The 25,730-nt window shown below is 36.1% G+C and overlaps 2 protein-coding genes, 1 long non-coding RNA gene and 1 other non-coding gene across 4 annotated transcripts; 1 reads left to right on the top strand and 3 right to left on the bottom strand.

Annotated features, from left to right (window-relative positions):
- Window positions 1–691: 691 nt before the first annotated feature.
- Window positions 692–2,099, bottom strand: LOC135608886 (uncharacterized). Its single transcript, XR_010485637.1, has 2 exons — window positions 1,846–2,099; window positions 692–926 (listed from the first exon to the last, which is right to left on the bottom strand). It is a non-coding gene; the product is annotated as an uncharacterized LOC135608886 (long non-coding RNA).
- Window positions 2,100–11,014: 8,915 nt separating this feature from the next.
- Window positions 11,015–12,230, top strand: XTH3 (probable xyloglucan endotransglucosylase/hydrolase protein 25). Its single transcript, XM_009396602.3, has 3 exons — window positions 11,015–11,321; window positions 11,411–11,604; window positions 11,674–12,230. Exons 1-3 carry the CDS (start codon window positions 11,061–11,063, stop codon window positions 12,080–12,082), a joined length of 864 nt encoding a protein of 287 aa, XP_009394877.2. The 5' UTR covers window positions 11,015–11,060; the 3' UTR covers window positions 12,083–12,230.
- Window positions 12,231–13,997: 1,767 nt separating this feature from the next.
- On the bottom strand, window positions 13,998–18,894 carry LOC135609426 (uncharacterized). Its single transcript, XM_065102699.1, has 4 exons — window positions 18,736–18,894; window positions 16,956–17,212; window positions 15,043–15,494; window positions 13,998–14,409 (listed from the first exon to the last, which is right to left on the bottom strand). The coding sequence occupies exons 1-4, from the start codon at window positions 18,858–18,860 to the stop codon at window positions 14,146–14,148; spliced, it is 1,098 nt and encodes a 365-aa protein (XP_064958771.1). The 5' UTR covers window positions 18,861–18,894; the 3' UTR covers window positions 13,998–14,145.
- A 4,824-nt stretch (window positions 18,895–23,718) lies between these two features.
- On the bottom strand, window positions 23,719–23,790 carry TRNAW-CCA (transfer RNA tryptophan (anticodon CCA)). The gene has a single exon. It is a non-coding gene; the product is annotated as a tRNA-Trp (tRNA).
- Between the last annotated feature and the right edge of the window lie 1,940 nt (window positions 23,791–25,730).

Below are 25,730 nucleotides of genomic sequence, written 5' to 3'. Positions count from 1 at the left end.
ATATTTAAATTAGCTCAGTATTAGAATTTCCACTTATTATTCATTTCATTCCATGTGTGTAATTTTTTAAGACAAAAACTTTTTATTATTATGATAATAATGACAAAAGGCCAATTTTTGTCTATTAAAATTAAAATAGTTAATCAGGTAGTAGTAATACAGTTACATTCATTATATACATTAGTGATTCTGTATTTCAAAAAAAGATCCGAATAATAAATATATACAAATATTATAGATAATATCTTAAGTTGAATATATAATAATATAATTAGATGAATTTGCAACAAATCCACAAAATATAATTATTTTTTTTTATGATTATAAATGAAAGGACATGTCCCATTGATAAATGCTTTTAATTTTGACATTTCTAGACTCTATAAATAGAGTCCTAAACTCCTAATCAATCGTAAATTAAAAAAATAAATAATCCCTTATCTTTTATTTTTTAATTATAATTTTATTTTATTTTATTTTATTTTATTATTTGATTTGTTGAAAGATGTTAGTCAAATCACTTCACAATCACATTTTATCTTAAGGCAATGATTATAGATCTTCGAGTTCATTTTTTATTTTATCCTAAGGTTAAAAAAAAAAAGAAGGGTAATGGATATTTGAATTCATGAAGCGCATTGCATAGAATGAGGTGACTTAATGATGACAAAATTGCATGAGAAACAAAAGCAAACCAAACCCATGCAATTGAGTATTGAACATTAGTACTTTTATTCTCCAACACAAGCTGTTCATCCTATATATATAAAATGGAGAGGACAAAACAAACACTAAAAGGTCACAAGCTGTTCATCCTACAGAACATTATTAAAGATGACAGAGTTGCTCATCCACATGACACACTGATCTCCTTTTTCTTTTTCGTTTTGGGTGGAACACACTGAACTCTTTTTGTCTACAGCCGGCTACATAGAAAGAAAGAGCACACTGATTACTAAGAAATTAGAAATAATTCTTGGCAAATCCAATGATTTATTTTATATGCTGCACAAATCTGAATAATAATTATTAGAAGACATTCCTTCGTTTCTCTCTACCAGATTTCCTGTGTGTTTGGAGGGAAGTATTTGTTTAATATCTATCTTTTTATGACAAAAAAAAAGTTAATTTCTCTCTCTCTCTCTCTCTCTCTCTCTCAATTAAAAAAAAATAGATATCATTTATCCTCTTTTCGATTTTTGTGGTGATAATCTTAATTATTTTGAAGATTAGGAAATAAAATGATTACAAGATTGAAAGCATCATTGGATGGCCAAATGGATCATAAGATCAGATTTTTTTTTATTACCTAAAATAGATGGGAGTAATGTAATCCATTTGTCTAGTGATAATGTATTAAACCCCATTCAAAACCTGATTGAATTAAATTACCACTTCAAAAAAAAAAATTCCACTTCCAATGTTGTCAAAAATACCAAAATATATTTTAAAAAAACAAAAAGAGAGATCGTTGACTTTCAAACTTTGATTTTGACATAAAAATATAAGTAATAAAAAAAAGATTTTTATCAAGAAAAACAAGAGAGAGAGAGAGAGAGAGAGAGAGAGAGAGAGAGAGAAAACTGGAGGGGATGAAGACTTGGAAGGTTCAGATACTGCACATTCTGATGGTCGTCAAGGCAGAAGAAACAATCTGCCATTTACGATCGGCGAGCGATCCATCATTTGGTATCATCATCTCCTTCCCTTCAAACCAACCCCGACAAAAACCAGGTAATTAAACAAAAGATATATAAGTTGGGCATGGCCATGAAAGCAGCAGTTTAAAGCTTCAGATCTTACACCATCAAAACACAAGCAGCAGTTTAAAGCTTCAGTTCTTACATCATCAAAAGACAAGTTTCCGCCACTATTGATTCTGAATCATCACTGCTTTCCATCACAAAAGCACCATCATTGAACGAACCAAAGATTTAGTATACAAGATACTAATGAATCAAGGACAAGAATCAAAAGGAAGTGAAAGAAACAAGCCTGCTTAGACTATGAGCTGCACACAAAGAGGAAATCAGCAGGAGGTTGAGGTTGTGCAAGGGAGATACGCTTCTTAGCCCATTTTATAGCTCATCAACTGGTCCTCAAGAGTTAGGTTGGAGTTGCCTTGATGCCCAAGACAACAAGCTATTGGTGGATCCATCTCAACTTTTTTGTATTCAAAGAATACTATATATATAATCTATTGCAAAAGCATCCTCTACAAAATGGTCAACATGCTTCAGAAAAAAGAACAATATAGCAAATTTACATCAAAGTTACAAAAGATCGATACAACTGCAATCTCTCGTCTTAAATACATGCTCTATGTCAAGTAGTTATCCAACTAGAAAAGGATGGATGTAGAAATTAGAGAAGAATTTTTATCATAATCTCCGTTAAGCTTAAGTATTCCTAAAAATATTATGCATACACATTAAACTTGTACGTCTCCAAGAGATTGACCAATGATGCATTTGGAGTATAAAAGACATTTGGTATCATATATAATATTTTCCCTTATTCCGGTAAATGAGAAGTTAAAGACTTTTAATCATGAACAAACCTTGTGATTTGATGTTTTATGAACGCACATCCTCGACCAACCATTTTTCTTTGACTGGGCCTTCTGATGTTGGTGATATGATTTGGTTGACGCTTGGTGAGAATTGTGGTGGCAGTGCAACCAATAATAGCCACCAAACATAAAAAAAGGGAATCAGGAGATACAAGGAATAATAATTAATTAAGAAGGAATTGGTATTAGGTTTAGAATCCATCACAACATTTCTTCAAGCTATATATCCATATGATTGTTGTGTTTTTTATATTTAGCTGTTTTGTGTGTATATATATTTATATTCCTCTCAATTTCACAAAACTTATATATAATAATGTTATACTTAATTATCATTAGTTGACAAACAAATAATAAAAATATAAGGATATTTCAAATATTATATATGTGACTTATTTTAAAAGAGAATTGTTGATTTTACTCGAATTGATTGTGAATGAATGTTTATTTAAGGAGTCGATCAAAACACAAGCAAAGATACGGGGATTGGATTCTGAATTTTTAACATATCAAATAATAAAAATTAATAAAGCAACTAAAAATCTTCTTGATGGAATCTCAAAAGAGATAATCGAAAGATCCTTATCTTTCTTGCAAGTACCAAGAATCGAACCATTTCAAAAATTATAAAAAAATATTCAAAAAATCTATATCAATAGAAATGCTTGTATCTTTAATAAATATGCTATTACTTAACTATTTTTAAGCTTTCTATGCATCAAGATTAGCTTGCAAATTGTGAATTTGACAAGGTCTGGTTGAGAATTTGTAATGGTTCTAAATTGGAACATGGGGGAACTCCTTGGTCAAAGGCACTGCACCATGTCACCATCATCCTCTTCCACATCTATTTTGCACCTTTGAAAAGTTTGCCTAGTTCATAAATGTTGGGTCCAGCCTAGTTCATAAATTGTCCAAATGTTGGGACAATTTGGACTATAAGCTCAAATTAATAATTAAAAGAGAAAGGTAAAAGGTGAGGGCACCTAGTTAGAGAGTGAGGGCAACCGGGGAACACAGCAAACGCGTGCAGCCAACGACAGCGCACAACGATAGGAGAGAGAGAGAGAAAGATTAAGATTTTGAGTTTTCGCTTGACGGCAAACGTTGTTAGTTTTGACCCAAATTTTATGTGAAAAATTCTTACAGCAAACTCTATAATCCTAATAGTGTTGATCTACAGTTTACTCTCTATAAGGTACTTTACTGCTATATTAATTTTGTGAGATCTAGAATTCTTTTACGATGAGATCCATCCAATATGATGATGATACGCTACCCTTGAGCCAATATCTATATTTTTGATATTACTGTGATTATCTAGTTATTCCAGAAAAGATTTACTATAAACCTGTTATCATTACTATTGATAGTGAAAGTTTGAGGTGGACTACAGTCTCGTAGTTTTTTTCACATTGGGTTTTCTACGTTAAAAGATTTGATTTTGCTATGTGATTGATTTATTGCTCTATTATTTATGTTGTGTGATGTTAACATATTTTGATAATACCTATTTTGATACACAAGCAAAAAGAATGACTCCGTTTTAACATATTTTTTCCAACAATAAAGTGAGACGATTGCAGGCTGCAGTTGTCTCTCCATGGTGGTGGCACTGTGTATGTTCCTATAGGTATAAGCTCATACAGACACTGTGGTCTGTGGATCTCTCCTTACATCTATACTCTCTTGAAGTGGAGCCAATCTTTGAGCAAGCATTTCATGACTGCCTATTTGGTACGTTTTTGGTAAATATTGTTAGATCAAATTAATATCGATGGAATAATTCTAGATAATCGAGTCCTTTTATCATTGACCCTTTAGGTTAACCCAAACTATTTTGTTAAGAGAAAAAGTATGTCGACACCCAGCCATTGCCTTCGAACAAGCAGACAACTCCATCACACAATGATAGTGAAACCATCAAGTCATCTCTCTACCCACCAACGATTAACAGTGGATCTGTAACATGTCATGTCACAAGTAGCCCACATCTCAGCACACATGCCAAGACCTCTCTCTCTCTCTGTCTCTCTCTCCCCGAGTACATTGAAACAATGAAGAGGGGGAGTTGCCTTATGGTGTTTATCTGTACGGAAAAGCTAGGCGGTGGCGGGGAAGGTGGAGCTTTGACTATTAATGGTTGCAACTTTTTGCGGTAACGTGGGTATTCTTGTTGTTCTTCTAATGTGCACTGTTCCCCAGGAAACCTGCCTTCATGCAATTATGTAGAGAAGCGAAGAGCATGTAGATCCTTGTCCTGATGTGGACAGCGTGGATTGGAGTTCTCCAATTGATTAAAGTCCACCCTTTCTGATCAAAGTTTTGGAGTCACCATTTTGAGTTATCTTCTATTTGCAATGGAGAATTTTTTGAGTCCATATGCTTGAGTTGCCATGGTAAGATCCTATTGGCTTGGTCTGCACTTGAAGGTCTTTATTAATATACATGCTTAGGATAGTCCGCACTACTTCAGCTAGACAATAATGTAGACATAGGTGTGTTACTAATAAGCAGCATTTCTGCCAAATCAACCATCGACAGGACTTTGTTCCATTTGACATTGTTCTTTATTACTGGCTTCTGTTGTATGTTCCTTTCTATCTTACTTATCAGAAAAACTGATCCAGAAGACAAATCTTCAATGCAATGCAATCTAGTACAAATCTTAGTAGTGGCAAGAATGTGATGTTATTGCTAGAGTTTTCATGCTTCCTACAAGAGGAATCGCTTAGCCTCCTCCCTCAAGACAAAAAGGAGATGAGAGAGAGAGACAGAGAGAGCTGCATGCAGTGAATCGGCTGAAGAGTTACTGCAGCCTTTTTGGTCTGCTCGATCCCACTTGTACCCTACAAGACGAAGTTAAACCAGTGACCACGAAAAGCTACAAGTTCTGTAACCTTTCCGCGTTTAGCATCCGCATGTATTATACTAAGTTCAAACAAAATAAGAAAAGAAGAGTACATCAATAGACAAGCTCTTCAGATTTGCCCATAGGGGTATATGAAGAACTCACATTTATGAGAAAAAGATTGTGACTGTGTTCTTCTTTTGCCTTTGATCAGAATCACAGTCACTCTCAACTCTTTTCAAGGATAAATAGCCAGGCATGTGTTTTTAGCTCTCTCATGAAACTTTAAAGAACTTCCATCAGTCTGAATTTTTCTCGATGTGGTGATTTCAATCAGGACATTAATATTAAAGCAGTAGGTATGCTTTCCTATAACTGCACATGAAAGATAAAACCTGGAGAAAGAACTTACTATAGAAGTAGTTAATCATCAAAGAGATACTGACTACTCTTTACGTCTGGAAGAATGACAGCAAGAAGGAGCTGAAAGAAGTAACATTTCCTTCCTAAATTTAACACGGTAAGCTCCCCTGTAACAGGAAAAAGAAGAAAAACAAGCAGAAGAGCAGTATTACAGCATTAAAGAGGAGCATTACTTCTTGTTCTTCTTCTTTCCCTTCTTCGAGCAGAAGAGCAGCATATAACCTCTTCTACCTCATTCCCTGTCGACCAAAGCTTGTTACTTCCTTCATCTATTGTGCAAAGGATTTGGACCAGTAGGGACGAGCCGCTTGTAGTCATCAACCAAGCTATCATTCCTCTTCGGTCGATCAAGACAGTCACAGAGGTTCATGGCAGCAGCATCGACGACCGACTCGTTCGCTGGTATCCTCTCGGCCTCCATTGCATGCCTTCGCTTTCTCCCCATCTCTCGATCGAGTGCAGCTGAACACATAGCAGCGACGACTAGAATTAAGCAAGCAGCAATGGCAGACGTCGGAGCCCATCTCTTCTTCCTCATGGCCTCCTGGCTATGCCTTCAACGAATGCCTCCTTTATAAGGAGATTAAATCGTTTTCGTTGCGCGGAGGAGAGGAGGGAAGGGAGGCAAATGGAGTCAAAGAGGCAATAACTGAGGTTCCCCGAATCTACTGTTGTGTACCTGACGTATACTTTCACATCCCTCGATCAGTGACTCCACCAAACCTCATTAATGGATCTTCAATTCTCTTGCAGGCAGAGTGCCAAAGAGAGATGGAGACAGACCGCGAGAGAGAGAGAGAGAGGAGGGTAATTGACTTCATTCCATTCCTTTCTCTATCTTGATCTCTTCTTTTCCACCCTGTAGGTTGTTCCCACGTGCTGCATGAGCATCCTTGGGACACTACATAGCAATATATATATATATATATATATATATATATATATATATGATTGTGAATGGGCCATGCCATATCTTAACATTATTGACAATTGGGAAATTAATGTTTGCAAAAGCATGCAAGCATATATTGGCTCATCTTTAGTTTGCTTGCTACCTGTATGCATTTATCAGTATAAATTTCTGCAGAACATTCATGATGTAATTTTGTACAGAATCACATTTTATCATTACTTGATATTGGATTTCATATCTACACTTGCTGGCAATCTGCCCAAGCATTTTACTTCCCATGGTATGCTGATACAATTGTCAGTTGTGCATCATAAGGTTAATTTAACTTTTGATGTTGACTACATATGATGGTGATATGAAATTTCTTTTTCTTTGTATGGCTTTCATAATCATCTAGATAACCATGGTAGAAAAGGAGTTTGTATGGTTTGTGCACATATCTTTGAGCTGTGTGATATTTATATATTGAAGACTTTAAGCCAGAAGAAACTTCCATTGTTGGGAATGGAGAAGTGGTGTTGTATATGTTGGGTTTGGGCCAGAGGCCTTCTCTGGCCATATCTACCACTCTATAGAAATCTAGGAGAAACCCTAAAATGTTTATATAGAATTATGGATGACAAAAAAAGTGTTTTCCCCCAAAACACTTTTTAATTGAATTTGAGATGAATTGAGATACAAAAAATATATACTCAAACCTTAGTAGTTAAGTCATCACGTTCGAGTTCGAATTGTTGAATAATAACGAAAATGAGTTAGAATTTTTATGTGGAATGATATACTCAACACATTTAAATTAGATTCAAAATTTATGAACATCCTATGTGTTACAATTCCTATAAAGGACTTATTTCTAGAGATATTACATGTGATAAAACTTGTAATAGATAATGAAACAAATGGGTAAACCATGATCACACTCATCATTAATCTATAAGAAAATTTAACAAAATTTATGAGAAAAATTTTCATTGCCCTTAATTTAACTAGAAACATTGATGATGAGAAAAAATAATTTCTACATGGATGCAAGTCTTAGCTTGCCATTGATATACCAACAAAGACATTGGAATGTCTTTGTCATTTCATCTTTTTCCCTTCTCGACCAAGAGACATTGGAGATATAGGATGAGGAGCGAGAGGTGATTGATTGACATAGGTCTTACCTCTCCATATGAATCACAGAAACCTCCATTGACTCAATCAAACCCTTCTATGACAACACCAATTGAAATTGTTTGATGGGACAATAATGCACATGAAAGTCCCATACCCACCATTAATTATAATGGCCTTAATTTCCTTTTTCTTCTTCCCCTTAGATTGATGTGATGGTGGACAAGGGTCCATCAATTGTGCTGCTTTGAGTGTACCATATGAGGGTGAGTTCAAAGCATCCACAACCTCTTTTAATGCTCATCAAGAGCAGCTTCCACTGTGAGCAGGTGGACCCTCCCATAATTACACACATTATTACAGTCCTTTTTATTTATTATTATTATTATTGTTTTTCTCCTTCAAGTTCATTAAAATAAATTGAATGGGCCATGACATTTATATTAAAATAGTGTACTAATTTAATTTGATGGCTTATGAAGATGGCCAACTTCATTTTTTGATTCTATATATTCTAGAGTAGCTAATAATATATTCATCTAAATATTAAAATCCTTCACATTCACTACACTATTGCACAAACATATTTACTCATAGTCATAGTTATGAGATTCAGATTAAGTAAATATAAAATTGGATCCAAATTTATTTATTTATCAAATATATTTAGATTTTTCTTAGGTTATTTAGGTTAATCTCTCTCTCTCTCTCTCAACCTATGAACATGTCGGATCCATGTATGTGTTTTAAGATATCATAATAATTATTTTTATAAACTTATCAATATATTTTACATTTTAATATAATGTGCATTATATTTAAATAATATCAAACCGATAATGTTCGCTGACGTCAATTCACGTATGAAGCACGTGGTAAAATATAAAAGACATGAAGATATCTATCGATCCCTCTTCTTGGATGGTGTTCGGCACGTGACGACAAGGATGATCATTTGGACAAACACAATCATTATGCTGCCCTAATAATGGCACGTGAATCGCATGGTGCAAAGGTCCGAGAGATCTGAAAGGTTCTACATGGATCATGAAAAATAATTGATGCATCATATTCCTCAAATAAATGAAATTTATGTAATGCAATGATCTAAAATGATTTCTCATGGAATCTTACTACAAGTTTGTAGTAAGATCTTATGGTTGATGACAGTACCAACTTCTTATGCTATAGAGGAAAAATAGATTAATAAGTAAGTAATATTATTTTTCTTCTTTTTTTATGTTATTTTTAAAAAATAAATATTTATTTAATATAAGCATCATGTCATAACAAAATTAATAAGGGATCGATTCAGCTCCACGAGAGGTTAATTATATGATATCAATGAAAAGTTAATTTAATGAATTTAATTCAACATGATTCCACTTATGATGGGATAGCAATCATAAGATCGATGATCTCAAACTCAATGATCATGTAGCATAATACAAGTCACATCTTATATATTTGACATATAATTGAATCCTTCAAATTTAAACAATTTAAATATTTAAAAAATCTTATCGAATATGTCTCGATATATATAGTTTTGTAAGATATCGACTTAGACTTACTCTTCACTCGATATTTTTATCATGATCTTGACATGGAAAATTTAATTTCACTCGAAGCCTCATTTTATTCATACCTCCCATAAACTTACTGCCGCAGCACTTTCAATTAAAAGCCATGGAATGAACTGCTTATGGTTCTTTAGAGTAAGTCCTTTTATAATCCATAAAGATTCCATTTGGTTTTCTCTTCTCGCGGAGAGATAAAAGAAGGGTTGCCCCCATCCAACTTTGTTTGTCAGTAATTTCCATCAATGATGGTTTCATGCTGTCCTGATTTCACATCCATAAATGTGAATGAATAGTGGAAGACAAACTCAGTTTCTCCGACGCTGGAATTTACTGGACAAGTAAGTACTTGATGATGATGATAAACTTGGATTGCTTAGCACATAATATGAAAAGCTAGGATTTGATATTATCAATACTTCCAGTTAATAAGTAATTAATTGATGGTAAACTCGGATTGCATGGCACATAAGACTTGGGAATCGATATGATCAATATTCTCCATTCAAAAAACAATTTTTCTTGTAAAAATATTTAAAGGAACTCACTCACTTTTAGAGAATCGATTGAAATTTCTGATACATATTAAATCAGTGCAAGAGCTTTACCTTTCTCTTTTGTCTGTCTGAGTAGGACTGATCGAAGCTGGAACATCCCAACTCACAGCTCTGCAACATTGTCCTTGGCATCGATATAACTTCAAGTGCCCAATTCCTTGCACCAATAATTGTGCCAGATCATCTCACATAGCAATTATTTTTGTCTGGTAAATCTTTCCTGTAAAGCTCATCGACTCCTTTCAACTACACCATCCAATGAAGTTAGTATTGATGAGTATAATATTTTCTTTTCTTTGATTGGCTAAGTGTAATATTCTAATTTAATCTAATGAGTATAATATTCTGATTTAGTCTTACATTAGAATGTTTAAGGACGTGATAAATATAAAATTATTAATATGTATTTTAGGTCAATGACTAAGGCTCAAATATGTTTTTAAGCTAATTAATTATCCTCAAGTCAACCCAAATTTAGACATAGTAAAGGTCACGAGTATGAAAGAGTAACTATGAATTTGATCGGAGAGCAGCTTACGATATGAAGTCACCATTAAATTAGATCTCATGCCCACTATATAACGATTTGATTTGATTCTTGAAGAGGATACATAAGCTCTTGTGTATAGAGGTTATAATGGGTAAGAAGTATAGGGGGTTATATTGGGCAAAGATCTAATGAGTATATAACTATAAAGTTAGATCTACTATTTTGGATCAAATAGGATACTAAACTTTCCACATCACTACCTATCGATAGTCAAACGAGCAAATCCAACACGAAAACAACCTGAGGAGCCAAATCAACAGTCGAGTCTCATTGTCGGTGCCCTCATCACCTTCCTCACTCGGGCCGTCTTTAGCTGGCTGACATGCCCTCCTTCCACACGAACACACGTATCCAACTCCAGTCTGTAGCCAACTCATGGCAGATCCTTCCAAACGCCGCCTCGACCCCACCCTTCCCCACCCCCTGCTCTATAAATCCCACTCACCCACCTCACTCCCACAACACTCACTCGCTTCATCTTCCTCCTCTGCTGCAACGATGGCGTCGCTGATCCACCTCTTGCTCTGCTCCTCCTTGGCCATGGCCATGGCCGTAGCTGCCACCTTCTACCAGGACTTCGACCTCACCTGGGGAGACGGGCGCGCCAAGATCCTGAACAATGGCCAGCTGCTTACGCTCTCCCTCGATCGCACGTCCGGCTCCGGCTTCCAGTCCAAGAAGGAGTTCCTCTTCGGCAAGATCGACATGCAGCTCAAGCTCGTGCCGGGGAACTCCGCTGGCACCGTCACTGCCTACTACGTACGGATCCTTCTGCTCCCCACCGGTTTTAATGCGAACTGTTCGTCGTAATTCCAGTCACTGATGGCGTTCTTGATCTGCTTCTGCAGTTGTCCTCTCAGGGGCCGACGCACGACGAGATCGACTTCGAGTTCCTCGGCAACCTCACCGGAGATCCCTACACCCTCCACACCAACGTGTACACGCAGGGGAAGGGGAACAGGGAAATGCAGTTCAAGCTCTGGTTCGATCCCACCAAGGACTTCCACGCCTACTCTGTTCTCTGGAACCCCAGACATGTCATGTAAGTGTTCCTCTCGAATCCCCAACAACGGTGTCGAAGATGCTCACCATCCGTCCGCCATCGTTGCAGCTTCATGGTCGACGGCACACCGATCAGGGACTTCAAGAACCTGGAATCGAGAGGCATCCCTTTCCCCAAGAACCAGCCGATGAGAATCTACTCGAGCCTGTGGAACGCCGACGACTGGGCCACCAGGGGCGGGCTGGTCAAGACCAACTGGAACAACGCCCCCTTCACCGCTTCCTACAGGAACTTCAACGCCGACGCCTGCGTCTGGTCTTCCGGTATCTCGAGCTGTGCTCCGAGGAACTCCAGCTCGGCCGTCCCCGCCGCCGCCAGAGGCTGGTGGAGCCAAGAGTTGGACACCCCCAGCCAAGACAGGATGAGGTGGGTGCAGAAGAACTACATGATCTACCACTACTGCACTGACCTGAAGCGTTTCCCGCAGGGGTTTCCCCCAGAGTGCTCCATGACGTAAGGGAGAATGAGCTCTGTTCTTGGCACTATCATCTTTCTTCCTCATGTTGCAGGGTTTCCTTCTTGTCAATACCAGCAAACTCCATGTATAGACTTCTGTTCTGCGTCTACCGGATTAGCAATAAAGTGTGATATATAGCATCATCATATGGTCATGCAGTTGTCGTTTGAGATCATATGGTTGCATCAAGGTTCATTCCCAATTACTACATCAAGCAAGTAGTTAATGGTTGCATCAAGCGATCACCACACACAACTCAAAGGTTCATACTCGACCAGAAATCTTAAGGTTGCAAGTAAAAGCTGCCATCAGCTGTCACTGAAATCAAACACTTGTATCATGATGAACAAAGAGCAAGTAGTTTCATTCTTAATCAGACCATTTGATCCGAATCGAGTGGTACAGGAAACATGAGGTCATCATTGTAAGAAGAGATTGAAGTTATCCAAACAGACACTACATTGAAAGGCTTGATCATACTGGGATACACACACAAAAAGATTACAAGAGGACATCAACCCATAAATTTAGTAAAGGTTCAGACATCCAAAACTTCTGCAAAATGGTTCAGATCTCTGACACATATCCATAAATTTCCACCATCCAGCCTATTGGTCCTCCACCTAAAAATGGATGTTCTAAATGCACTTCCATCACGGGGCTTCAATAAATTGTGCAGAGTCATAATTTTCTCAACTTCACAACCAAAATGCAGTAAATTTTCCAAGAAAGGACTATATTTGAATCTCATAGGATTTAAAACTTTGAATAAGCTCATCTCGAAAACTAAGATAAAAAAGGAAACTAAAGCAACTCTGATTTCTAAATCATCCATGTATTTTCTTCCTCATCATATAGTCTTTGAGATTTGATCAAAACCTGCTCTGATCAATTCTGTATCGAGCAAAGCCTTCTTCAGCATATTTTGCACAGCTTCTTACGCATCATATCATCAAGTTTACCAGTTATAAGATAGTGCCCGATGAATCAACAAAAGTTACGAATTGGATGTTTGAGCACAGTTGGTCATCCTCACAAGTAGACTCATGCCAAGACCTCCTCACCTGTCACATGAATGAGCAATTCTATTTTTTGCACTGTGATAAGTTGCTGCTTGATGATGCATTGATGTGTGATGATTCATGAATGTTTGGTTGGTCTGCACCTTTAACATGTGAATGATCTGCCACAAATAAGAACAGAAAAGTAGATAAACACAAGCGAAACAAATGGTAAGTTTTCAGGAAAAGAACCCAAAGGTGTTCTTCTTTTAGAAATGTCCACTGAATTCCCCTTATACTTTAGTTTTAAAGAGTTATTGTCTACATAACATATTCGAATTGTTAGAATTTGGTTGTACAAAACTTCAATCATATGCATTTTTTTTAACTATGATATAACATATAACTGTTCATGGTTCGGCATTAAAAAAATATATGGCATCGACAACTCTGTTTCTTATAGGAGTCTGTAGATTTGAGGAGATCTTATCATTATTTTTATCAAAGGCGTTAGGATTATTTAAACTTTAAAATTTTATGTAATGATCCTTTCTTTCAAACCCTTTTTTTCTGATTTATATCAGATACTTGCCTAGATGTGTCTATAGAAGAGCTTACTGCATTTACCTCTTCAAGATTAACCTTTCTCCACTTTTGATGACCCACTGCTATGAAGCACATTCACAGTTCTAAAGTTTAAGATGATTTGAGCTCTGCCAAAATCATAACCTTACTCTGATCTGAGTTCATTGTATTGATCCAAGCACATCAATAAATTATGATAAATGTTTCCATAGTTTGAATTTACATCCATATGAGACTACTTGGGTATTGCAATAATATAAAAAAATCCAATAACTCAAACTGTCAAAAGCACAGAAATTTCATCTCAGGTAGCCATTGACATTTTCATGTGAAATAAAATGATAATATTCAAATCAGGTCTATGTAATATCTTCAGATTGGCACAATTACATAAAACAATACATGAACAAAAGTGATATACAACCACCAAACATTCCTCTTAGCAGTCAATGCACACACAATATCTTAACTTTGCTTTCAAGTGCTAGAAACCAGCCCCAGAGTTTTCCTGGTCCTTCCCACAAACAAATCCTTGGACTTGATCAGACCAGGCAGGCATCCAATCATTGTTGCGAATGGGAGCTGTGCCACTCCTTCTTTTCTACCCAAAGAAACAATTGCCATAGGAGATGCAGCTTTGTATTTTGCCAGCTTATTCTCCTTGGTTCCCTTCATTAACAGCTTCAGGCTTTTGATGACCACTGTGGCATGTCTCTCCGCAAGGAATCCTTGTTTAATTTCCTGAAGATGAGAGCAATGCATAATATTATCAGTGAGTTCAATTTGATTTCAACTTAACTATGATAGAATGACAAGGCCTTTTAACATTGTAAACAATGGAATAAGTAGTAGTTGGAAGAACATGCATCTGGTCGAGTAATCTTATGAAGTTTCAATGTTAGAACAAATTGGACTTCAATTTTAAGTAGCATTTCGAGACTCTGCACCTTGGATTTTTGTTCTCAAAGGAAATTTTAGAATAAACAACTAAAGAGCAGCCTTTTTTCTCTTTCTTCTATTTTTTAGGAGAACCAAGGTGCTAATCCCAACAATACTTGGGGCAGTACTTGTGATGAAGTAAATCTGGTTAAGAAGGCACTACTCATGCTCTTTCTCCAAGAAATAAAAAAGTATTTTCAAAAAATTATTCTGGAACCCTACTATGTACTATCAACATATTATTTAATCTGATTGAAAAATATACACCTCTCTTCAAGAACTAAAATAGGTGAAGTTAGGTAGACAGACACTATACCTTCTCCTAATCATCTTTATAGTAATATATATTTCTAGCAACTCCTAGAGTGCAAAACAGTCATTTACTAGTTATTCATAAAAGGTTTGGTTTAAGTGAAAGTCCAGATGCAGACTTACAGGAATGTCGGTAATGTCTCCAATGGCAAAGATATTACTTCGACCTTTGACCCTTAAGTATTCATCGACCATCAGCCTTCTGTTCTCGTTTAAACAATCCCTGAGAGCAGAATCCTGGAGCCATGATGATCCCAGTGGCTTACCCACACAAACAAAATGGCAATCAGCTGAAATCTTTTGTCCAGTTGATGTGGTATATACTCCATCTCCCTCTGAAATGGAGTCCAGATCAACTGACTGCTCTAAAAGCACTTCTACTTTCTTTGATATCAACCAATCTAGTGTCTTTTTGGATGCTTTGTGCCCTATGAATTCCAGTACCCTTGACCCTTTGTGAACAATAGTCACCTTCTTATCTGGATAGTCAACTGCAATCTCTCCAGCAAGTTCAACACCAGATGGACCACCTCCAACGATTAAAACAGACTGGGAAGATTTAATCTTCTGATTATCTAAACATGGAAGGAAAACCAGCTGTCAATATATGCAGTAAATGAGATTTATCTTTACAGAAGCTGCATGATATTTCACGGATTATTTGTGTCTAGTCCTATATGAACAGGGGAAAGAAGTCACAGATAAAAATAAGTGATGCTTTCTAACCTGCTTTAATAAAATAATTATCCAAAATAAACAAACTACTCATTCCACTATATAGTTCAAAACATGTGCATGGGCAGGCATCTATTCTGGACATACAATTTATGCATGACCTCAAAGCTTGATCATGAAATCATATTAACTCAGTGAGCAGCACGACAGGAAGAGGAAAAAACTGAACAGTCACTAGATTAATTGAGATAGGAAGCAGAATTTAACAATGAAGATGTGAGAACATAGGAATATCATCAATGAAATAATGAGTATGTAACTCCAGATTAATTTAATAAAAAAATAAACATGATCATAATATTAATTAAAAACTTAAAATTAATATTAACAATGCCAAATTCATAGTAAGGGAAGCTAACTTCTAGAGTCTACTTCGGAATTTTTTTTTCAATCGATTGTCAGCCTCCTGTAATCTTTTCACTTTTAAATTGCTTAAATCATTCTATATTGCATAGTTGCCAGTAGATCAAAATAAATTTATTTTTTCACTTACTAGCGATAATTATTAATGGGAGAAAATCATATGCTTTTGGTCAATAAGAACTTATGCATATATAGATAATTTTTTACCTCTTTACATGTAAAGAAAGAATTTGCTATGGTGTACCTGCTTGGACTTTAAACCAAGAAAAAAAATAAATAAATGGATATCAAATTCGATAATTTATGATATGATACCCTCCAGCACTACTAAAGCCAGTTGAGAGTCAGAGGAATATCCTTCCATGAGTAAAAACCAAACTAAGGATCCATGGTGATGTTGTAGCAGGTCCAAGTCTGATTTGTTAATACATTGGAGTTGCAAAATATGTGCCAAGGGCCAAAGTTGGAATCTTGTAAGTCCAATCTAATCTCAGAATGTTGCCGGTGTGTATCGTTGAAGGCCAAGAAACCTTTAAGCATGGAGTGCACTATACAACACAAGTAATTCCCTGAATATCTAAATAAAACCCATCCATTGAGATGCATTTCCAAAGTGAACGCACAAAGGTAGAGATGATATAATCAACAAATTTTGTTAAGTTTAAGCATCCAATGAAAAATCAACTAGCAAAGACAAATGACTGTTCTGGAGTACACAAAAAAATTACTAATTATTTCCACTGAAATTGGCCAAAATGGATATTAGTAAACCAATTTTAGCTATACAAAAGTTAAAAAAAAAAAGAAAAAAGAAAATTCAACTGTTAGCACAAAGCTGCACAATATTTGTCGAAGGTTCCTGATGTGCTGAGAGTCAAAGTACAAATAAGAAACATGCCCATGCAGATCTAACGAAGAAATGAATGTTGAATAATTACCTTGTTGAAACTGCTCGAGCCTTTCTTTTTTGCTTGTAGGAGTTGAGTATGCATGACCAGTGGCTATGACAAGATAATCAAATGAAACTGAATTGCCATCTGCCGTCAAAACCTGGTTTTCAGTGATATTGACTGCCGAAGATGTTATGACTCTTGCATTAGTAAGGTAATCAGTGTGTTTAATCAGTGATCTGTCTGAAAAGGAAGGCTCAACCATTGATCTCAATTCTGCCCAGGGAATCTCAAAATATTCCTTCCTAATATCAGAGTTTGAAAATATATATCATTAAACTAATCAGAAATATCTAAAACTAATTAATTATATGATTTGAATAAGCTGCATGTCCAGATAAGAAATGTATTACCCTTAAGGTATACCAGCTAAAACACACCAGTTCTACCAGACACATAAGCATGTGAAGACATGGAACATTCATCTGATGTTATAACTCTTGCATTAGTAAGGTAAATAGTGTGTTTACATTACAGACACACAAACAACTAAAACATCATTGTAGAGATCCTGACTTCATCGGAAAACTAGCATGTATTTTTTTATAATCAATAATTCAAGTTCAATAATAAAAATTCAAACATTTATTTATCCAGCCAGAAATTACAACAGCTACTCCTCCAATGCAGAAATATATTAGGTATTAATTCCCTATCTGTGGTAAATCCAAACTCCAAATAAATAATATATTAATGCCCTTTCTCAACATGAAAGTGGTTGATCAGTGAGCTATTGTTCCATAATAGCTACATTGACTATGACATATTTTGCAGCCAAATTGAGTTTCCCCACCGTCTTCTGATGCTACTAATCCCACAACAGTTATATAACTGTGAGTAACGCATAGCTACTTACAGATGTTACGTCTCAAAATCTCTGTTTAAGCTATTCATAACAGAAGGATTCTTTATATTTTAGAAGGGGGGATGAGTACATTCATTTGTATAACTTTGGTTTCTTCTCTCAAAACTGCATCTTTTATCAGCTTGGCATATATCAATTTAATATGATCTTCCTGCATGCTAGGGAGCAAATTAACATGGACTCGTCATAATCCATGAACTGTCCTTGAATTATTCCTCTTAAACGTTTATAGGAGATATTGACCACAAATTACATATCATCCACAACTAGCCAAGATGTCTAGAGACTTCATTCCTATCCACAATCTTATGCTGGATTGCAAAGATGAAATTATCAATAGTTTATGACTGTTAAAAATGATTCAGGGGACGCAAAATCAGTGTCCTGCTGCCTCTTGATACAGATGGGGAAGGTTTTAGATCTAAATGGATCAACAGCTGGCAATGGACGGATTTCAACGATCCGACAGCTGGGGTGGTCAGATCCATCTTTCCAGGAGAAAATATTAGGTAGGCACAGGGAGGGGGAAAAAGGCCAACTTTTCTTCAGTACTGGTGAGGATTAACAAGGGAGCCTCCCCCATGATAATCGTTAATGTAAAGTATCTAATTTCGAATATCTCAATCCACATTTCGGATGTATTTTCCTTGTCGAAATTGTAAACCGAGAGGGAACCAATCGGCCAGATACCCACTTTCTTATGACAATTACATCAAAAGCCACTCAATTTTGCAGATAATACACGAACAAACAATGAAACGAGAGATGATAAAATAGCACATAGAAGCCCAACAAATTCATCAAAAAAGCAACTTTTCAAGATATTAGGGCTTCCTGTCAAGAAACGCAGGAAAAAACACGGCACAGAGAGAGAGAGAGAGAGAGAGAGAGAGCGATCCATACGGGTCGATGAGGACTACGTCGGCGAGGAACTGCATGGACCTGGCGAGGACCGCCCCGGCGACTCCCCCGCCGACCACCACGACCCTGGTCTTCGAGGTTGCATCGCCTGCATCTCCTCCCCCCATGGCCGTAGGTACAAAAGCTCAAGGATACCATGCCTTTTCTCCTCTTCCTATATATATACTTCCCCCGACGGCGACGTTTCCGTCGCTGTCTGTGGTGTGGAAGAGCCCGTTGCGGTTCTCCTTCGAATCTTTCTTTATGAGATTATCCGCATATATTTTACATGCGATACATCGTCTTAACGTCCACCCCCACAGGAGATAGATTTGAACGGTAGATGTAACAGTTGCATAGAGTTATTATGATACTTCTTCTACGGAATAACAGCACCACGCGTCCATCCTTTTGGCTACGTCCTTGTACAAATCAGGACCGTAGGATGGACGCGCTCATGTCAGATCAAACGGTGAAGACTGCGTCGCTGCCGCTTGCTTGAAAACCAAAGGTCGTGATTCGTAGTTGGCGTCCGCGCTGGACGATAGCTGGCACTCGGTGGAGAAAGGCAGACAAACACCCCTCTCGCGAAAATGGGAAGCCTGTTCACCAATCAGGGAGCGCCACCTGTCTCAATGAATTCAACCATGGGGAGTCCAATGACGACTACTACTCTTTACCATCTCAAATAATAAATCTAAACCCTTAAGATAAAAATCTTATAAAAGAGAGAAATTATATATATATATATATATTTCTTCTCTATACATAATCACCCCTTATATTTTATATCTGTATTGTTTACTTCATCGATTCTTTACTTGAAGACGGAAAATCATGTAGATTACGATTATCAACTATAGATAGCTTAGCACCTAAGTTGTCTTAAAAAATGAATCGTTGTTTGTCCATATCATCGCTATATTATTATAGCAAAAATCGATCTTTCATAATTATAGTGACAAAAATAATATTATTCTAAGCATCAAGTTGATGAAAATAATTATATATGATTTTATCGGTACTCCTAAGGGATTAAATATCTTTATCAGTACTCAATCTCATAAAATATCTAAGGGTCATCCATTTTGGACGATAGGTGTTCCCATGGTTTTGCTTTGTCGGAGCTCGTGAGCTTCAAAATGTCTTTATTAGTGCACATTTGGTCGGTCTATCATTAGTGCCACTTTATACGCTTACGTCTACTTTGAGCGATGAGTGTACCCATACAATTTTATCCTTTCAAACCACGTGAACTTCAAAAGACGCATTTGAGGTTAAGGGTGAATCAGTAGACTTATGAGTCATTGGTTTCTCTATTTTTAACTAATGTGAGACTAAATATTTTTATAAGTTCTCCCACCCGTAGGAGAGCCAAGGGCCTAAGATTATTTCTTTAGTGCCAATCTGATAAGTTAATATTTGGTTATTCCACTTGGCCTCGTAGGTTAACGAGAAATTATCCATTTTGAATGGTGGAAGTACCCATACGATTTTATCATTTCGGAGCTCATGAGCTCTAAAAGGCGTGATTGAATAAAACGATCAAATATTAACTTTCAAATAAAATAATAATAATTAATAATATTAATCGTTAAACAACAAATAAAATCTAATTAGTGTTATCTTTTTCTTCACATCTGGATTTATGGTTTTCATGTGAAAGGTGGCATGGCACCACCCACTCGATCTTATAAATCACATATATAATGAACCTCGCTAATGTAGACAAAAAGAAATCTAAATCTAAAATAGATTTTAAGAAAATGACATATACAATGACCAATGTTACCAATGAAAATGACATCTACGTTGACCATTATTAATATAGAAAGAAAAGATTGTTGGAGCACTTGATCAAAGTCCACGAGTGGGTAGAAATGACTTCCTTCTTGACTAACTTGCTCTTGTCATGTCATTCTTCCTTGGCCTCGTTGATAGACTATTCGACATGGGTTGTATAGGATTGTGTGGCTTAAAAGAAATGATCTCAATAATTTTTATCTTTCCATAGAATTTATGATAATGTCATAAAAGCTTGTATAACATCAAGCCTCATCAAATTGCATGATGAGTCCAAAATTAATGTTCAACTTGATAGACTAAATGGTAAAAAAAAAAAAAAAAACTACATAGTCTTTGTCACAAACCTTGTAGATATTACAATCATCATAAGACCAATATAAACGTTCCCAACCGAAGCCATAATAAAGCTAGACAATCGATATATGTTTATATTCTCATATACAAGCATTAAATAAACTCATTAAAACCATAACAAAAACTAGTCAATCAGTCTTCATCACTTGTTCCAATTCCAAAATGAAGCTCACCAATAAAACCGCCACATTTTCAACATATTTTAATAATATTTTACAGCTATTAAGGTAAGGCAATTTCAAGACATCTTTGATCTTTGTATGTAGACAGAACTCAAAGTTTAGGTTTAATGGAGATTTACTTAAGAATTGATTTTTTTTTTTTCTCAAAATCTGATCTTGAGGTGACTGAGTCACTTTTCACCGTAGTTATAAAACTCAGATCGGACCAGTCGATCAAATAAAAAGAAAATTGAAAATTAGATGATTGATTGGTTCAATGAGTTAAATCATTTGAGTTTTAAAGGATGAAAGAAAATATATCTTATTATATTTATGATTTTAGAATCTCCTTAAAAAGTTGCTCTTTTGCCGGCATCCTTACCATTTTCTTTCACTACTTTTTTCAATTTATTTCTTATTATATTTTATTTAACATGTTATTAAACTCACAATTTAGATTAGTTGAGTCCCCCACTGTAATCAATCAATAATCCAATGACTCGAGAATTCACCGGATTGATGTTTGATCTAATTTTGATAACTAGTCATTTGCTAAATTTCTTGTTCTCTTTTGAAATCAACAACTAAAACTGGAGTAATCACTTTACAAGGAAAAAGATGGGAACTTTAGACTAAGCTAGTGATTTTTATGTCAATGTTTTAGACTCAACTAATGGAATTGTAAAGTACTTCGATGTACTCATATTGGAAAGAATTTAGATAGTGTTTAGTGATTGTTTGAATTGAAGAGGTGAATCGAATCTAATCAAAGCATCTCCGAGCTCTCTCAGTTCTACAACAGTATGTCAGCTTTACTTTACAAAATTGAGTCAGGGTCGTTGCCAACTGATGGGCAGCCCGTATGATGATCAAGTCAATTCTTAAAGTTAGAAAATTCAATTGTAGTTGGATCGATCGGATCGATCGGACTAGCTAGTGAGTTTGAAAAAGTAAACGAATGAAATGCATACGTTGAGATCCCTTTTATAGATCACTCGAGGAATGGTTATGTCGAAGATCACCGGGCGTGAGAGGAGAATGTGCAATATTTTGGACAAAGGCGTGGCATGATGTTTGTTATGCTAAAAGCCTACATCATTTGATATCACTTATTATGAGGTCATATGATCGAGCATTATGCTACATGTCCTCGGATTCAATCACCACTTGTTGATCTAGTGTGACTGACAGGTGGCTAGGATGGCCAACTTGTTAGCCACGTTTGAGCTTACATGTTTGTCATGTCAATCTCTTCTTATCACTAGCCTCTTATCGCGGAGTTGTTAGATCATACAACTATCGATCTCTGAAGTACTTCGATCTCGATCTTTCATTTGAATGGTGGACTATTGGTTCCAAGGACATCTAATTGGACCATGATGCAAAGCAGATTTTGGGAGATACATGTTTGAGCTATCGAGCTATATGTTATTGAAGTATGTAATTGGCTTGTGGGTTATGCATTGTCGAAATACACACTTTGCCCATGGGTTATGTATCATCAAAATAGACATTTGGCCTATGGATTATTCGTTGTCGAAATGCACATTGGCCCATGAGTTGTGTGTTATCAAAACACACTTGGCCCATGGGTTGAGCATCATCATTTGGTTGATCGGGGTGCAGACCATATGGTCAGTCATTCGACCAATCAAGGCATAAGCCATGCAACTAGATGGTCAGCTAGTCAGCTTAAGCGATGGAATTAGGAAAGTTGACCATCGAGTCAAGATGTCTAGCCCTCAATCGTTTAATCGATTAGCTTAAGGTTTGACGCAAGGTGTCCAAACCCTTAGCCACCTCGCTCTAATGACTGATCATATGAGTCATGTCATTTTTTTTTGTACTTCTCTTGATGCATTGGAGGTAGGGCTTAGACTCCACCACCGTCCCTTTTTTAATTTTGAACATTTGAAAAATCTCTCCTACCCAAATGGCATCGAACACCTAGTGTTGTTTGGCTATCTTTTTTAGGGAGTGTTAAAAGCTTAGTATTTTCCTATCGTTGATCTTATTACAGGCTTAATTTATTACGAGTCTTAGGAATTATATTTTTTTTTTGTTATCCTAGTTATCGAGTCGTAGAGGTGTCTTCTTCGAACAAAGATTAGAAGAAGAGGATTTTTTTATTTCTTCATAGAGGAGGTGGCTTGTTGATTTTACGTGATCCAATGGGAAGATTTAAAATACAATTTCAAGATTGAGTGGGCTAGATTGAGAGCAATAATACCAATTGTCAATTGCTTTGTTTGCATCCACGACCATCTTGCAGATAAGCAAGGCCTAGCTAAGAGAAGCCAGGATTAACCCTTCTCCTCGGGATCAACATCCAAATCTTCTCCCCATTTCAACTAGTGTAGATAGGATTTGAACTAACCAAGTCTTCTTTCACGTAGAAATAGATTTTGTGGTAATGTGTTTTTATAATAAGAATAGTCCGTCCACAACTAAGAGGGTTGAGGCGATAGCTCGGAGTCAAAGAAGAGATAAGCCTCCTCTAGAAGTACGGCTTATTCAACAATAAACAACTAGGATCATATACCTATTTTGAGGTACACCTAATGAACAGGTCGCTTCGATAATATGGAGATCGTTTGATTTGCATCAGACGGCAACTAAAGAAGCAACAGAATATTATAATCAAATAAAATAAAATTTTGGCATTTGAACCCGACGTGAATCGAACACGCAACCTTCTGATCTGGAGTCAGACGCGCTACCATTGCGCCACGGATCCGAACATGCTTGTAGCGTGCTAGATATTTTAATGTTCTATGGTGTAAAGTCCAAGTTGATCAATAATATTCATCATCGATCATAACTCAGAACGTAATGTTTCGATCAGTTAAAAAAGATGAAATTTTAAATTATCAAATTTATCACGTCAGTAAAATTTTGACAACGTGTCCTATGACATACTACATCAAATCCTAAAAAAAAAAAAAAATTCTTTGAATATCTTCACTTCGTAGAGAATATTTTTTTCTAAACGCTTACGATTAAGAGGAGATGCCTTAAAAGGTTTCTATGAGCATGATTATTGAATTATGATATCTCACCTTCACTTGAATCTTAAAATGTTATTTTGATACTAACTTAAATATCAAAAGAACTATATTAAAGACCCGTTTGATATTGATTTATTTTATAGTCTAAAGCATCCTGGAACTATAACGCGTCTCATTATTTTTTAGCATCAAACTGGATTGATTTGGCTATCACCAATATCTTCAAAGTCACTATCTCTCTTTTAATTGTCATTAATGGTTTTAATTAACTACTCTTGCCAATATAAATTCTTTACCATTGACATATTATTTCATCAAATTAATGATAATTCCTCAAAGTGAGGTCTTGGGTTTAATTAAGACTTGGAGCTAATGCTATTTTGTATACTAGTCAAGCTTGTTGGGTCTCAATTCATGTCATTCCTTCTTGAACTTGTCATCTTATTGAATGAGTTACTATGTTTGTTATACTTGCAAATTGTAATGATAAAAAAACAGAAAAGAAAACAACCTTCCCCTACGAACTTTCATATAAAGCTAGAGGACATGATAGCCTTTCCCTTCTTTTTAGCAGTTCCGACTTTGAAAAGCCTATATCCTTGAATAATTTTGGCTCATGAAGCACTTTCACTGTCTTCCATGATTCACCATGAATCAAACACATTCCAACTTCTAAATTTTAGTGATTCGTATCATTCCAACTTTATTTAAATATTTTTTTATTTAATTAAGGGTTAAATATATTTTAGCTCCAGTAATTTTGACATTAGACCTTAAGTCTTTTTTTGTTTAATCACGTCTAAAATAGTTCGTCAAGCTTGAGTTAATAAACATTTGAATTTGTTTACATGATGTGATATATTAACTTATAATAAATTATTAATATAATGACATATGTAATTTAAATTAAAAAAACTAAGACCACTGTCAGTAGTAGCAGGATGAGGCGTCATCGTGGAATCGACCACTAGTAGCAGCATCGAGTTGCTGCTATATAGTAGGGCATTATACGCACGTAACCTCACTCGCGTTGATGACGAGCTCAGGAGCTTCTGGTCCTACCTTAGGTGGATGTGCATCGACCAATCCGACACTTGGTATGCAGTGGTCTCCTAGTCCCTCTTCATTTTCCTAAGCGTCTTTGTCCCCATCGCCTCCCACTTCATCCTCTCTTGTATCCCCACTTGTCGCGCTTACGACATGGTAGTCCAATTCTTCCTCGCCTCCGCCTCCGACATCTCCTACCTCTGCCTTTTTGTCTTCATCCGCCATTATGACCTTTGTCACTTCCACTTCCTCGACAAGTAAATGATCTATGTTTATGCACATTAAATTACCCAATTATGATCAAAAAAATATTACACGGTTCAACGTAGGCTAGATCATAAAGAACTAGCATCCATCTTAAGGACCTAGTCTTACACCCAACATATCATGCGAAAAATCCATAATAGCAATGAGAAAGAGTACCATATTATGAATATAAGCTATTAACCGGTACAAGAACAAAATGGAAGATACCACACAGGCCAAATCAGAAAATTTAGCCAAAAAAAAAAAACAAATTTGCAAAAATGCAAATAGATTCAATATGAAAGTATTTCTTCCAAGAACATCGAATGACTTACCACTAAAATGTTAGCTCTCTACTAATAAAGCATTCGCCAAC

This window comes from Musa acuminata, chromosome BXJ2-4 (assembly GCF_036884655.1).
Source record: "Musa acuminata AAA Group cultivar baxijiao chromosome BXJ2-4, Cavendish_Baxijiao_AAA, whole genome shotgun sequence".
Taxonomy (NCBI): domain Eukaryota; kingdom Viridiplantae; phylum Streptophyta; class Magnoliopsida; order Zingiberales; family Musaceae; genus Musa; species Musa acuminata.
The sequence above is the reverse complement of the archived record's forward strand: the minus strand, read 5'-3'. Positions and strand labels throughout refer to the sequence as shown.

Coding starts and splice junctions, on each gene's coding strand:
- LOC135609426 (XM_065102699.1), bottom strand. CDS start 18,860: ATGGGGGGAGGAGATGCAGGCGATGCAACCTCGAAGACCAGGGTCGTG. Junction 15,495..16,955: donor GCTCGAGCAGTTTCAACAAG/GTAATTATTCAA, acceptor TTCCATGTTTAG/ATAATCAGAAGATTAAATCT. Junction 14,410..15,042: donor GAGACATTACCGACATTCCT/GTAAGTCTGCAT, acceptor TCTCATCTTCAG/GAAATTAAACAAGGATTCCT.
- XTH3 (XM_009396602.3), top strand. CDS start 11,061: ATGGCGTCGCTGATCCACCTCTTGCTCTGCTCCTCCTTGGCCATGGCC. Junction 11,322..11,410: donor GCACCGTCACTGCCTACTAC/GTACGGATCCTT, acceptor CTGCTTCTGCAG/TTGTCCTCTCAGGGGCCGAC. Junction 11,605..11,673: donor TGGAACCCCAGACATGTCAT/GTAAGTGTTCCT, acceptor CCATCGTTGCAG/CTTCATGGTCGACGGCACAC.